General features: G+C 38.0%; 2 protein-coding genes across 7 annotated transcripts in view; both read left to right on the top strand.

Moving 5' to 3' along the window:
- cacnb1 (calcium channel, voltage-dependent, beta 1 subunit) overlaps positions 1–4,233 on the top strand; it is a 46,856-nt gene extending 42,623 nt beyond the window's left edge. For 5 of the 6 annotated variants that reach the window (XM_038284088.1, XM_038284080.1, XM_038284074.1 and 2 more), the window contains 3 exons: positions 310–405; positions 551–736; positions 2,223–4,233. In XM_038284088.1, the coding sequence (XP_038140016.1) occupies positions 310–405; positions 551–736; positions 2,223–2,765 (825 nt within the window). In that variant the 3' untranslated portion in view covers positions 2,766–4,233. Of the gene's footprint in view, positions 1–309; positions 406–550; positions 1,037–2,222 lie in introns of those variants that run through there. The other variant, XM_038284099.1, reaches the window with a different exon arrangement.
- Positions 4,234–8,227: 3,994 nt separating this feature from the next.
- On the top strand, positions 8,228–10,063 carry arl5c (ADP-ribosylation factor-like 5C). The gene is made up of 6 exons (XM_038284057.1): positions 8,228–8,418; positions 8,639–8,699; positions 8,792–8,939; positions 9,125–9,208; positions 9,651–9,802; positions 9,890–10,063. Exons 1-6 carry the CDS (start codon positions 8,373–8,375, stop codon positions 9,936–9,938), a joined length of 540 nt encoding a protein of 179 aa, XP_038139985.1. The 5' UTR covers positions 8,228–8,372; the 3' UTR covers positions 9,939–10,063.
- The last annotated feature ends 3,311 nt before the right edge of the window (positions 10,064–13,374 follow it).

The following is a 13,374-nucleotide window of genomic DNA, read 5'->3' as shown; positions in this document are numbered from 1 at the left end:
ATTTCTGCTTTCAGCTAAAAGTGGTCACATTACTGACAGTGTAAACTTTCCCATGTAAAGGGGTATATCTGCTACTTAATAGTATTTGTTAATTTTGATGTTTGCCTGTATTTGTTGAATTTTTTTTTTTTTTAAGTTTTCCATGCATTTTTAGATGATTCTTGAAATTTACTGTTGAACATCACAGCACTTTCGTTAGCCGATCACCTCCACTTAACTCAGCTCCTTCTTCAGAAATTTTAGGAGTTTGGTTAGGGATTTAATTGGTGTGTTTTTGTTTTTGTTTGTTTTTTTACCATATTATTGCAGGTTCTCCAGAGGCTCATTAAATCCAGAGGGAAATCCCAGGCCAAACATCTAAATGTGCAGATGGTTGCAGCTGACAAGCTGGCCCAGTGTCCTCCTGTGAGTTCAGCCTTGATTTCTTTTTTTAATCCACACAAAATCCAATTATATCAGGATTCTTAAAGTTTTCATGTTTGTTCAGGGATCATTGTACTTAATAATTGTGGCTAAATAGCTCCAATGTTATCCTTCATGACCTGTGCAGGAACTGTTTGACATCATCCTGGATGAGAACCAGCTGGAAGACGCATGTGAACACCTTGCAGACTACCTGGAGGCCTACTGGAAGGCGACACACCCGCCCAGCAGCAACCCTCCAAACCCTCTTCTGAACCGCACCATGGCCACAGCCGCCCTGGCTGCCTCTCCTGAGCCTGTCTCCAACCTGCAGGTACAAGTGCTAACCTCTCTGCGCAGGAATATGGATCTGTGGCCTGACATGGACGGTGCTGTGGCCAGCGAGGGGAAAGAGGAAGAGCATGCTGTCTGAAGTCCAAGAGCAAGAACGTGATTTGGGAGGGGGAGGGGGGGACTAAACCTGAGCTCTGTAAACATGAAGGAGGAGTGCAGAGAAACCCTGTTTATTCTGTATATAAAAACACAGGACAGCTGCGTTATACAAGTGTTGGAGTAAGGAGTGAATTTCTCACATATGAACTGTTAGATTAAATGACGTAGCCTTTGAAACTGTGAAGCTGTCTGGTCCAGGTCCCGCTGCCCTCGATGGCCTTTTCATTAGTAAGATGATATCTGCTGCCCTAACCCCGCCCTCCGTTAGCTCCGTGGCTTCGTTCCTCCAGCTCCTCTTCCTCTCCAAGAGGAGAAACTACTTTGCTGTCCTCCTCCGTGTTGCCATGGTACCGGCCCTGAAAACAGCAAGTCATATCCGCCTCTTCAAAGAGAAAGGGCTCGGTTTGGTGGAGGCCGTCTCTAACACTCTGACCAGTCCTGTAGATCTGTTATTTGGAGTAACAGCAAAGGACTAATCAGTTTTCAATCACTGCTGGCTACTCATTAACTATAATGACCTGCGGCTTGAGAGCTTAGCTACTGCATGATCATGTAATGCCTCATAAAGGCAATAACATTAACCAAAGACAACAAGACGAAACCTTAATATGGATTTTTTTTTTATTAATCCAATCATATGATGCAAAATAGGCCTTGATCAGAACTAGGAGGTGTCAGTGCTAATGTTGCTATGATATTAATCAGCCAGCAGATAGCAGTGTTGTATTGGTAAATATTCTGATCTACTTGTTGAATAGGGTAAGTAACCAGCAAACTTAATCTATGCAACTAATTGTATGTGTTAAAATATTAGTGCATGTACATAAGTACTACAAACTGACAGTACCTTGCAAAAGTATTTACACACAAAGGTAAATGTTTTTCATTTGGATAGTATGTGATAATAAGTTATAAATAATACAGGATTTTAGATTTCTGTTGCAAAGTGTGGGTGTGTATTCCTCAGCCCTATGTCACTATTCTAGCAAAATAACTTCTTGCTGTAGTTTCAGCTTCTAGTTTTTTTCAGGTTCTAGATTGAACAGATTTATCATTTTTAATCAGAACTGGAAATCATGTCATGTTTTCTTTACTTTGCAATGATGAGCACCTTTGTGTTGCTTTGTCACATTAAATCCAAATGGAATAAATTGAATTTTGTTGTTGCAATCTGATCAAATAAGAAAAAATCTATATGAAATACTTTTGCAAGGCTTTGAAAATGTGTGAGAGCAGGAAACTAATGTTTTAATGTCACAGGTGATGCTTATGTTGCTAACCCTGCTGGCCCATGATTCACAGTTTGGTTTGCTGTCTGTGCCTCTGCATGTCTTTTTTTTGTGTGGCATGGGTGTGACTGACTGCAGAGTCCGTACATGGTTCACGGTGAGCAGAAGCGCGAGGGGGGTCTGACAGAATGCGGTGGAAGCAGCACTCTTCACGATTATGAGACCGACCTGGGTGGAAAGCCTCAGCAGCAGCAGCACCAGCAGCAGGCTTACCTGCGCTCGTCTCGTAGCCAGCTACGAGCGGGCAGCGGGAGAGCCCTGTCCCGGCAAGACACCTTCGACTCTGAGACCCAGGGCAGCCGAGACTCGGCCTACACCGAGGCCGGGGACTCCTGCATGGACATTGAGACTGACCCTTACGAAGAACCCGACCCGTACCGAGGTAGTGGAGGCAGCCGTCTCCACCTGGCGCAGCATCACGGCCGACAGGCCTCTTGGGAAGATGAAGGTGCTGAACCAGACCAGGAAAACCTCAACCACCCTTCGATGCCGAGACATTCGCAGCCGCACGGAAGGGCCAAGCTGAGGGAGCGCTACTGCCAGGACCCTGTGGAGACAGGGTCCAACATGAGCCGTAACAAGAACCAGGAGGACTGGGGGAAGGATGTTTACATCCGCTGAATGCTCACCACAGAGACTAGGAGGATGCAGACTGAGGACAGCAGGAGGGGAAGGATTCTGCTTGTAAAGGAGCTGAAGTGTGGGTTTGGGGCCACACCTGTCAGACTTACAAAAAATTTGTTTACATCCCAGTAAAATGTAAAGATATACGTCAACTGCCAGATACCACTCTCATCAAGTTCTTGCAGATCCAATGATTTATGTTTAGAAGAAAAAATATAGATCTGTTTTTTTTTCTTTTTGTCAATGATGCATGAATATCATGAGTTTCTATATTGACAGCTAAAAAAGGTCTGTCTGACCCGATCTCTCCTTCAGTAGTAGAGTGTGAAGGCTGGTAGGGCTGTGGTCTGTCATGTCTGTCCTCTGCAGTCTTAAACAGGGTCTAATGTCACTTTTCCCACATATGTATATTGTCGGGGGTTTCTCTTTACATTTTTCTCACTCACAGCTTTTCACTTCCAGGATTCCCTCCTATACTGGGATCCAGAAGTTGTGAGTCGCTCACCGCCTCTCTCTTATCACCCAGACCTTAAAAAGCTGGTAGAGGAGTCAAAGTCAAAGATACATTTTTTTTAATAAAAAAAATATATCTTTTGTCAATACAATCATGACAGCTAGATCACAACAAAGATGTTTACTTCTTCCCTGAGCTGGTTCAGCTTTCAGTATTCACACTGCGGTGCAGCTTCACAGCAGCACTCAGAGCTACAACAACTACAGTCGTGAGAATGAGACGTCCTGCCTTAGTCGCTCTCACCCCAAAACACCTTTATTTCAAGAAACCTACAATCACAAGTGCCGGAATGTCTTGCCAAGCCATGTCCACCAGCGGGTGGGATGTCTTAACTCTTGTTCCACTTGTTTTCATACCTTGTCCTTGTCTCTGTGTGTGTCTCTCCTGGCTGCTCTGCAGCACGTCTCTCATTTCGTTTAGTTTGCACCATCTTACCAGACTGCATTCAGGGCTAACGCTCATATAAAAAGTGTTTTTTTTTTTTTTTTTTGTGAAGTTAACCTCTCTCAGCTTCCACTTGAATTGCAAGCTTTTCTGACATTAAAAACAACTCTCTTCTTTCTTCCTGATTTCTGTCTGATATGGGGTTCTTTTGTTTTTATTTTTCCTGTGAACATTTGCAATTTTTTTTTCCAGTTTCTGTGAGGTAATAGGAGGAGTATCGTATGGGGAGGTTGGGGTAGGATCACCTTTGGTCTTTATTAAGTTATCTATAATGGAGAATCCATGAATGTCTTCAGCGGGCTGCTTTAGCCCGCCTCTGTCTTCGGTTAAATAAATAAATATTAATGATCAGTAAATAATGTTATTGTTGCATTATCGCAATTGTTAAAATGATAAGAAAACATGTATCATTGGTGCCTGATTGTAGCTACATTTTGCTTTTTCTGCCTTTCATTTTTAATCTGTGGATAAATTCGTATTTTAATTAAAAATTTCATTTAAAAATGTTACATTGTCTCTTTCTTATTATGAAATGTAACTGTGGAGTTGTCCTTAAAATATTTAAGCATAATACTGGTGGTGTATCTCACACTTGTAGAGGACTTTTGCTGGATACAGACATACAAAACAAAGTCCAGACTGCCTGAAGAGAAATGTGCGTGACATTTTTGCTCACAAAAGGTATTCACCCAAGAAAATAAAGTTTCCCCTGGTTCACCATTACGCAAGGCGATACTTTCAAGCAGATAAGAACATTCTAACTATATGCAGGATGTGGTTTTTGCTTCTTTGCATTGCCTTTTTCAATTTGAATAACATTGCAGAGCTGAATAACGCAACATTGTGGTTTAAGAGTGAAACGTGAGCCTCACATAATTGAGTCAAAGCAGCCAAACAGCAGATACCCAAAAGGGAAACAGAATATTTCTTGTGTTTGTTTCTGAACAAGTCCTACCATCTAACTATATTTTATAAATCTATATTAAAAAAATATATATTATATATTCCTGCCTCTTGAATTCGGGGGATTCCTTTTTTAAATCACATTAGAACAACAAACTATATATTTTATTTGGTTATAAGGTGATAGACCAACACAAATTCAATTCAGTTTATTTATATAGCGCCAATTTACAACACATCTCATCTCAAGGCACTTTACAGTGCACAGTTCATAAAGTCAAATTGATTAAAAGTTTTCTATCTAAGGAAAACCAGTTGATTGCATCAACTCATTGACTCAAAGGCAATCCCTCACACTAAACATGCTTGTAGCGACAGTGGAGAGGAAAAACTCCCTTTTAACAAAAAGAAACCTCCAACAGAACAAGGCTCAGTGTGAGCAGCCATCTGCCGAGGCCGACTGGGGTTCAAGGAGACAAAAGCAGATCAAGGAGACAGAAGCAGACAAACTGGCATGTAAATCTAAACGGTTCTGTTGAAAATAACCTGGGTGAACAAATACTGTCAAGGGCAACAACACACAGCAGAAACATCAGTGATGAAGTCATAACATGCCGTGTGAAGCTTTGAAGATCTCAAATTTTTGATCCCCACAGCCTCCACTCTGGGTCCCTGAGCAAGACCCTTAACCCCACACTGCTCTCCTGGCTCTGCACAGTGGCAGCCCACTGCTCCCAAGGGGGGTGGGTTAAATGCAGAGGTAAATATTTCAGGTGTGAGATCAATAAAGTTCAATTATTATTAGAACGGCTGAATCAAATATAAACCTGCCATGAAATGGCTGTCCATCTAAACAGAGAAGCAGGCTAAGAAGCCCATTGTTACTCTTGAGGAGCTGCAAAGATCACCGGCTCAGGTGGGAGAACCTCTCAAGACTATATATATATATATATATATATATATATATATATATATATATATATATATATATATATATATATATATATATATATATAAATATATAATGGTGTTGAATTGGTGGATGGAAAAAACATTAGAAAGTTCTGGGTGAAGATAGGTAAAAGTCATATAGGGACACAGGAAACATCAAGGTTCCCTACTCCAGTTCCAGCATTCTAGCCTATATAGAAAACCACCCAGATCATGTGAAGACTTTTCTGAAAAATGTCACTGAAAGCAAGATTCACTAGATTCTTTTCTACAGCAGTAACCGAGAAGTTAGAGCTGTAGCTGAAAACCTGCTGAAGCCCTTGGGGGATTTGGACAGCAATGCTAAGCATAGAGTCAGAGCTACAAAGGGAGAGTTTAGATCAGGTAAGTATTCACGTGGTAAAATGGCCTATTCAAACTCTGAGGTAAGGATTGAAAAAGTATATTCATGGAGATTCATCCTTTGATCAAAGGGAGTTAAAGCATGTTTGCCAACAAGTGAGGGTAAAAAAGTTTGGATTAAGCTTGTAAAGAGAAATTACTCAAAAGATTTTGCTATAACTTTCCAAAGATTGTATAATGGTCTTGGATTGACTCAAAAGGGGTGGATTCAAATGCGCACCACAAAAAGGGAAATTAACTAAACAATGTTCTATTTCCTTTTAATTCCCAATATTAAAGAAAAAAAGCTGTGATAAAAATCCCAGGTGGGATGGAGGTTGTGATTCTATAATACCAAAAATGTAAATATTTATATTATGATAATCATTTGTAGTTTTAAAAATATTATGCAAATATAAAAAACATAATTTATTTTATGCCAGTTGCTGTCAATCATCTCTAATTCTAACCCTTAGATAAAACTAATCATTATTACATTAAAATAACATTTTACCATGAACTTTTTGGAAATTTTATTATTTTATGTATTGCTTTAAACTAACCATAAAACGTTATAACCTTGGGTTGGTATCAGTTACACGTTGATAATAACACATATGGGAATTGCTTTGGTAATTTCTTGGAAATACCAGGAGTGTGAAGAAGTGTCCGGGGATTTCTTTTTGATGTTTTTGCTTTCTGTTTAGCCCTTGGCGACGCTTATTAAATTCACAGGCAGGGAGGGGGGAACGGTTTTACTTCCTCTTCCATTTATGGGCTGGAATTCTCCCTACGTCATCTCATCGTCAGCTTTCGTCTGTTGTCGGCAGAGATGCCTTCAGGGACCCACCTATAGTCCGATATTTTGAATAGCGGTGGAAAATCTTCAGGTGCGTTACATTAGGTGGAAAATATGAAACTTTTTCTCATTATTATTTACATTAGTTGGTATTAAACATGAGCTCTTCTTTAAAGAAACATTTCAGAGAGTGAAAGAAATCTATACAATTATAAGACAGTAGTAACAATGGTAATAGTATGAGAAGTGTTACATTTATATTTTTTTCATTTCACCAGCATTAATGATGCCGCTGTAAATAAAAAAATAATAATATGGTAAATTGTGTATAAATCTATAATTTTAAAGAAAATGTATTCATATACACTACACCAAGATTGAAGATAATTTGTCGTAATTCTTTTTCCATGGTGATAAAAAGAAATAGCACATTTTCATAATTGAGAAGTTAATAAGCCATTTGTAAAGTTTTTACGCCCTCACTCTTTAAGTAACGGTTCTAGATTTAATAAAAAGTTTTTGTCATATTTTGGATCTTTTTAGCTCCTAATCTATTTTATATATTATTTAGCAAGTAAATCAATCTGTTTATGTGCAAACGTGTTGTTGAGCAGGGGCAGGGCTAGATGGGGGGCCATGGCCACCCTTAGCCTATCATTGGCGACCCCTGTGGCCACTGCTACCATTTTTTTTACCTCTAATATAGATAGAGGCAGCGGTAATGCTCGCAAGTGGAATATTCAAAACATTTTGATTTTTTTTGGTTAATTATAGGCTACTTATCAATATACTAACATCAAAGATGATAAGTGCAGAATTCATGCTCTTTTCAGAGCTAGATTTTGTGTTTTATGGGGTAAGGAGAAAATGTGTTTCCACAAGTCATATCGGAGTGTTCATTGAAATCATAGATAAATAAAAATTTTAATAAAAATGTATCAAATAATCAATTTATTTAGATATTAGTACTTGTAAATACCAATTTTATGCAGAATGTGTATTGATACAAATAGGTAAGTAATGACAATGGAAAAGATTTACGCCCCAGAACTCAAAAATGAAATAATTGTATCCACTATACCTTTTATTTAGAAAGAACGGATGTTTAAATATCTATTTGTCAGCAAGGGACGTAGGAAAGTATAGTTAGTTTTTATTTAGAAAATATGGATGTTTTGCTCGTTCATTTTCCTGTTGGAACAGTGTAGATTGACACTGAAATTTTGGTGCCCATCTACTTTCGGCCACCCCTCAGTGTACATTGGTTATTGCCTGGCCATCCTTTTAAAACTTTCCTGGCTATGCCTCTGTTGTTGACACTGTTTATCTAGATAAGTTTTAAATCAGGGCTGTCATACCCGGTGACGATCCCACAGTGTCAATATTTTCCCCACCTGTTTGTGTTCTGATATTTCCCAATGTAATTGAATGCACCACTACAGTGAAACACCGAGGACTCTTGAGAGGCGCCTCCCACTTACGCAGAAAGAGAAGCAGAAACTGGTATAATATGTCAAAACGCAGGTCTGTCTGTCAGTAAAGTGTTGATAGAAACTGAAGTTAATCGTCTTCAAGATTTGTTTTGTATTCAGTGTTTACTCACCTATTGAACATGGGGTTCCTGTTGACCAAGATGATGTCTGTGTTCGGAGACAAAGGTAAAAATAAACATTTTTAATTTAATTCTGTCTTATCTTTATATCATATATGATTACCTGTATTTTTCCTTTGAGTTTAAAAGTACTTGTCAGTTTTTTTGTGGATATGAGTTTCCTGAACTTCACTTGAAGTTTTTATTGTTATTATTATTACTGTTGTTCTTGTTATTATTATTGGGCAAATTGAACAAATGTTTGGGTTTGTTTGTTTTCTTTGCAGAACACAAAGTTATCATAGTGGGTTTGGATAATGCTGGGAAAACAACAATCCTCTACCAGTAGTAAGTGAGCTTACTTCTTTATACTAATTCTCTTTATAAAGTTTTTTATTGGACTTAGTTAAAAAGTGTTTTTCCTTCACCAATACTTCTAGTCTGACAAAAGAGGCCGTCCACACGTCACCCACCATTGGCAGCAACGTTGAGGAGATCATTGTCCGCAACACTCACTTCATGGTTTGGGACATCGGGGGACAGGAGAGTCTGAGGGCCAGCTGGTACTCCTACTACTGCAACACAGAGGTACCTTTCATGCGTTTCACAACACTGAGAGATCTCCTCAGTCTGATTTAGGACTGGAGACAGGAACCGAAAGCGTTAAAGGTGCCTGAGGTCCTCCAGACTACTTAGTTACAGCTTCATTTAATAATTTACAGGTTACTGCATCTACATGTGATGTTAAATACTGTAAACTGTTGCCTTTTCAGATTGTCATTCTGGTTGTGGACAGCACCGACCGTGAAAGGCTGACTGTAACAAAAGAGGAGCTGCATAGAATGCTTGCTCATGAGGTATTGTTTACTTTAAACCCTAATTCAGCTTATTATTAGAAATTACACTCTACTTTAATGCATAACTTAACTCTAATGCCTTAACAGGTAGGTGCAAATGTGTTTAAAAATAACTTCTTTTGAAATCGCTATTATCTTTGTATTTCAACGCCTTGACGTAAAACTCTTTTGTTGATGGGGCGAGTTTGTACTCTGCCGTTTTCACGTTTAAAACACACCCCCCATTTTCCATGTATGACTAATAGCGTTGTGTAAGCAGAACAAGTTCTATCAACCCATGACACAACGTGATGAGGAAGTGTTTTTTAGGCTGTTTTTAGTCAGCATCTTCAAAAGTTCCGCTGAGGCAGCTCTTTGCTTGATGTTTTGGAGGTTTTTGCAGACGTTCATGACCTCATCAAATCCCCTATCAGTAAACAACATTCCTCTTTTTTGGATGCAGGACCTGCAAAATGCTGCCATTCTAGTTCTGGCAAATAAGCAAGACATAAAGGGCTCGATGACAGCGGCGGAGATCTCTCAGTGCCTCACGCTCGACTCCATCACAACACACTCCTGGCATGTCCAAGCCTGCTGCGCTCTAACTGGAGAAGGGTGAGTACATAGCTCAGTTTGAGCCAGTAATACCAGATTATTTTTACGATGCATATTAAAACCCTCTTCCCTTTTCTGCTTTTGCAGTCTTCCTGCCAGCTTGGACTGGATGAAAGCGCACGTTGTTGCAAAATGATGCTCCCTAGAGTGGATCGAACTTCTTAAAGAAAACTGAGCCTCCCCCTATCTGTGCTAAGGAGGCTGCCTTGTCAGTATGATTTACAGCAATTCGGGCCAGTGTAATAGAATCTGAAGCAAAGCCGGCTTTGTTTTTGCAAAGGAGAGCTGATTTGATTCAGCCTCAGCACGAACATAAACCTTAGAGGTTTTAGAGCTATTTTTTTAAATATAATTCTTACTGATCTATGCCTTTGTATGTTGATAATGCGTCAGTTGATGTTTACTTTCTCCTTTTTTTAATCTTAAACTATGTTGCACTGCTCCATCTTTTTAGGAGAGATGCATAAAAGTCCGGTAAAACAACCCCTATCCCATTAGGATGCATTCATAAAATAACCACTTTTATCGATCTTAAGCCCATCGATTGTGCAAAACCTTCCACAGAAATACAAATAAGGGAGAAGAGTTCTATGTAAAGGCATGTCTGTCTGGTTTACAAAATTATAAATATCACAACAAAACAGTTCCTTTAAGTGGAATGTATTTAAATAATTATATATGCACGCTTCAGAGGGGTCAATTTCTCTTCTTAGTGATAAAAAAATTTGAAGAATCTATTTGTTGATCATTATAATCAAGCAAATGGCTTCTATTTTAGATTTGTGAAAATCTACTGACAGAGCTGAAGGTCAGTTAGAAAAGCTAAGATAGAATTGTTCCCCGAAGGCCAAAAATGATCTCCCCCCAGCCACAACAAATAACACTTTATTTCCAGGTTTTTGTGCCAGTAGTAGCAGACAACCCTGGATGTATCATTAGAGCTTGACTTGTTGCCAATATTATTTAAAACAAAAATAGAACAGCAAACTTATAAATGACATGGGATATTTATCAGCATTTAAAGGGCGTAACTAGACTAATGTTGTCCTTTCACAAAAAGCATGTAACTTGAACAGAGACAGGCTCATTTTAAAAGGTGCCTTTTTATTGTTAACACAGCTTCTTATGCACAGTTTAGCAGCTAATTATATGTTTACACTATGAGAATAAATTCCTGTGGCCTTGTTTATCTCAGTAACTATGCAATGTTAGAAAGAAAAGCTTAAATCTGATGGATAAAATTAATTATGTTGTTTTTTTGTCACTGAATGCCAGCAGTTTTTTATCTGAAGGTGTTTTTTTTATATGTATCAAAGCTCACTAGTTTTATTCTGTATATTATAGAATAAACTATTTCCTGGTTGGAAAAATGAGCTAGCTGCTAAAGAAAATGACTTATATTTAAAATGTATATACTGTATTTTGTAAATTGCTTTTGTAATATATATGTATACTTTTTGAAATAAATGTAAATATTACAACTTTCACTGTAGTGTGTGTGTGTTTCGCTGACTGCTCCTGGAATTGATGGGGGAGTGAAGCCCGCTCCCTTTGTTTGAGGCTACTTCTAACTACACCTTTTTCCTTGCATGTTAGGAAACCATACCCAGTAGATTGATTGTCTGAACTATAAAGAAAAGAAAAATTATATAAACATGAAAGAATGAGCCGAATTTTACCAGGATAAACCTGCCCCACTAATAAGATCAGTGGGGCAGATTAACATAACTTTTATGTTAATGCTTTTTAAGCAAATACTTTATGATTATAATGAACTTAATAATAAAAAAGTGCGAAAGAAAAAAAAATCGATATAAAGAATAAAGGGGGCATCCGGATTTGAACCGGAGACCTCTTGATCTGCAGTCAAATGCTCTATCACTGAGCTATACCCCCGCCTACATTCGATCCCTGCCAGCTAGTACATTAAAAACCTACTGATGTACGTTGTTTGTTAGAGTGGTTTTATATATTATTAAGTACCTTTTTTGTATCACCGACAAGAACAGCTTATCTGGCGTGTAAATATATATGTTATTGTATGAGATATACGGAATTCTATTCTGAGAGAAAGTCAAACAGCTAAGCTAGTTGTTAGCTAGCTAGCATATTTCTAAACGGTGTAAAGCTAGCCAAGTAAAGGGCTGTTTCACATTTTTTTAGAAACCAACGCCGTTCCATTTCACTTTAAAATCCAAACTACGAAGAATTATCAAACATATTATCAAAATGTTTTTATAAAATAAAATTTTTAATATCTGGAATATGTATTCGATTGGTAAAAATCAGGGGGGAAACAGCTTTATTGATATTAAGAACGAGCTGGAGGTATTTTGTCCTTTAAAACTGTAAAACTTAATTTTAGCAGTTTAGTTTCAGTTTGTGGAAATTCTCTTTTTGTCACCTTAGCATTGCACATTTTTTAAGCCTATTTGACTGTTAACAGGCAGACACAACAGCAGCTGAAAAAATCTTTTCTCTCTGTTTTTATGCCTTTACGATAATTGAATGTATCTTGTAAAGACTGCAAAGTCAAGAGATTTAAATAAACTTTTTATAAATATGAAAAACAAAAGCAACTGCAAATCCAACATGTCAAATTTGTCGGATTTCATATGAAGCCTGTTTAATGTGAAAAGGGGACCAGGTGGCATCAGGAAGGAGCTTACAGATACAAAGGATTTGTTTTTATTCACTTTTATTCACTTCCTTAAAATGTACCTGCTTTGAACTGTGCATCAACTGAGAATATTGAGCGACATCTTGTGGCTAAATCTGTAACTGCAATGTGTGTAAAAGGCTCTTGATTTTTGCTAATTCACAGTCATCTGATTTAGTATTACTTCAATTTTATTTTTTCATGGACTTTGCTTTGTTATATAATAAAGATCACTGCTATGTAACTGTCTAACCATTTTAATGTTGCCGTCCTTACAGTGCAGTCCAGCAGAAAAGCATTTCCTTGGCAGACAGTAGGAGGAAATTACCATCTCCAATGATTGCTCATAATTGCTAGTGACTTTTTTTAACCAACTAATGAATAACACATTGCCTCTGGGGGTTCGACATGAAATAATTTCAATTTGCCTCTCTTTTATGGCCGATTAGAGAGATAAGCTATCATAAGATAGGACTTTACTGATCTCAAAATCACTTGTTAAATCAGCTTTAGTAAACAACAGGAGGTGCAAATAAAGTTGTATCAGGGAAATTAAAATTTACAAAGACAGGCTATGATCTGTTGCAGTGCAAATACAGTATATTGGTACTAATTGTTATTTTATGCTATTATAGTGCAAACACAGTGTTGTGACTTAAAGAGACTGTGCCATGACCTTAAATAGGCCATTTATGCTAAAAAGAAATCCCCCTATATTCACCTATATTCAATTTCTCAGTTTCGTCGAGGATGTGAGCAGCAGCGTTTTAGATCAACTGCAGCTGTCTGATTCTTTTTTTTTTTTTTAACAGACCTTTAAAGACACTGTTGCAGTAATCAGTGCAACCTGCTGAGTAAGAACCTGCTGAGACATTAGTCCTAGGATCCTGGAGATGTTCTTTAGGTCAGTGGC

The sequence above is a fragment of the Cyprinodon tularosa genome, unplaced genomic scaffold (genome assembly GCF_016077235.1).
Source record: "Cyprinodon tularosa strain WSP-4 unplaced genomic scaffold, ASM1607723v1 ctg105, whole genome shotgun sequence".
Lineage (NCBI taxonomy): Eukaryota > Metazoa > Chordata > Actinopteri > Cyprinodontiformes > Cyprinodontidae > Cyprinodon > Cyprinodon tularosa.
Note: the sequence above shows the minus strand (reverse complement) of the source record. Positions and strands in the feature narration are given on the sequence as shown.

What these genes read in the sequence shown, in the direction of transcription:
- arl5c (XM_038284057.1), top strand. Translation starts at nt 8,373, where the DNA reads ATGGGGTTCCTGTTGACCAAGATGATGTCTGTGTTCGGAGACAAAG. An exon ending in GTCTGTGTTCGGAGACAAAG is followed by an intron (nt 8,419 to 8,638) that starts GTAAAAATAAAC and finishes TTTTCTTTGCAG; the next exon opens with AACACAAAGTTATCATAGTG. An exon ending in ACAACAATCCTCTACCAGTA is followed by an intron (nt 8,700 to 8,791) that starts GTAAGTGAGCTT and finishes CAATACTTCTAG; the next exon opens with TCTGACAAAAGAGGCCGTCC.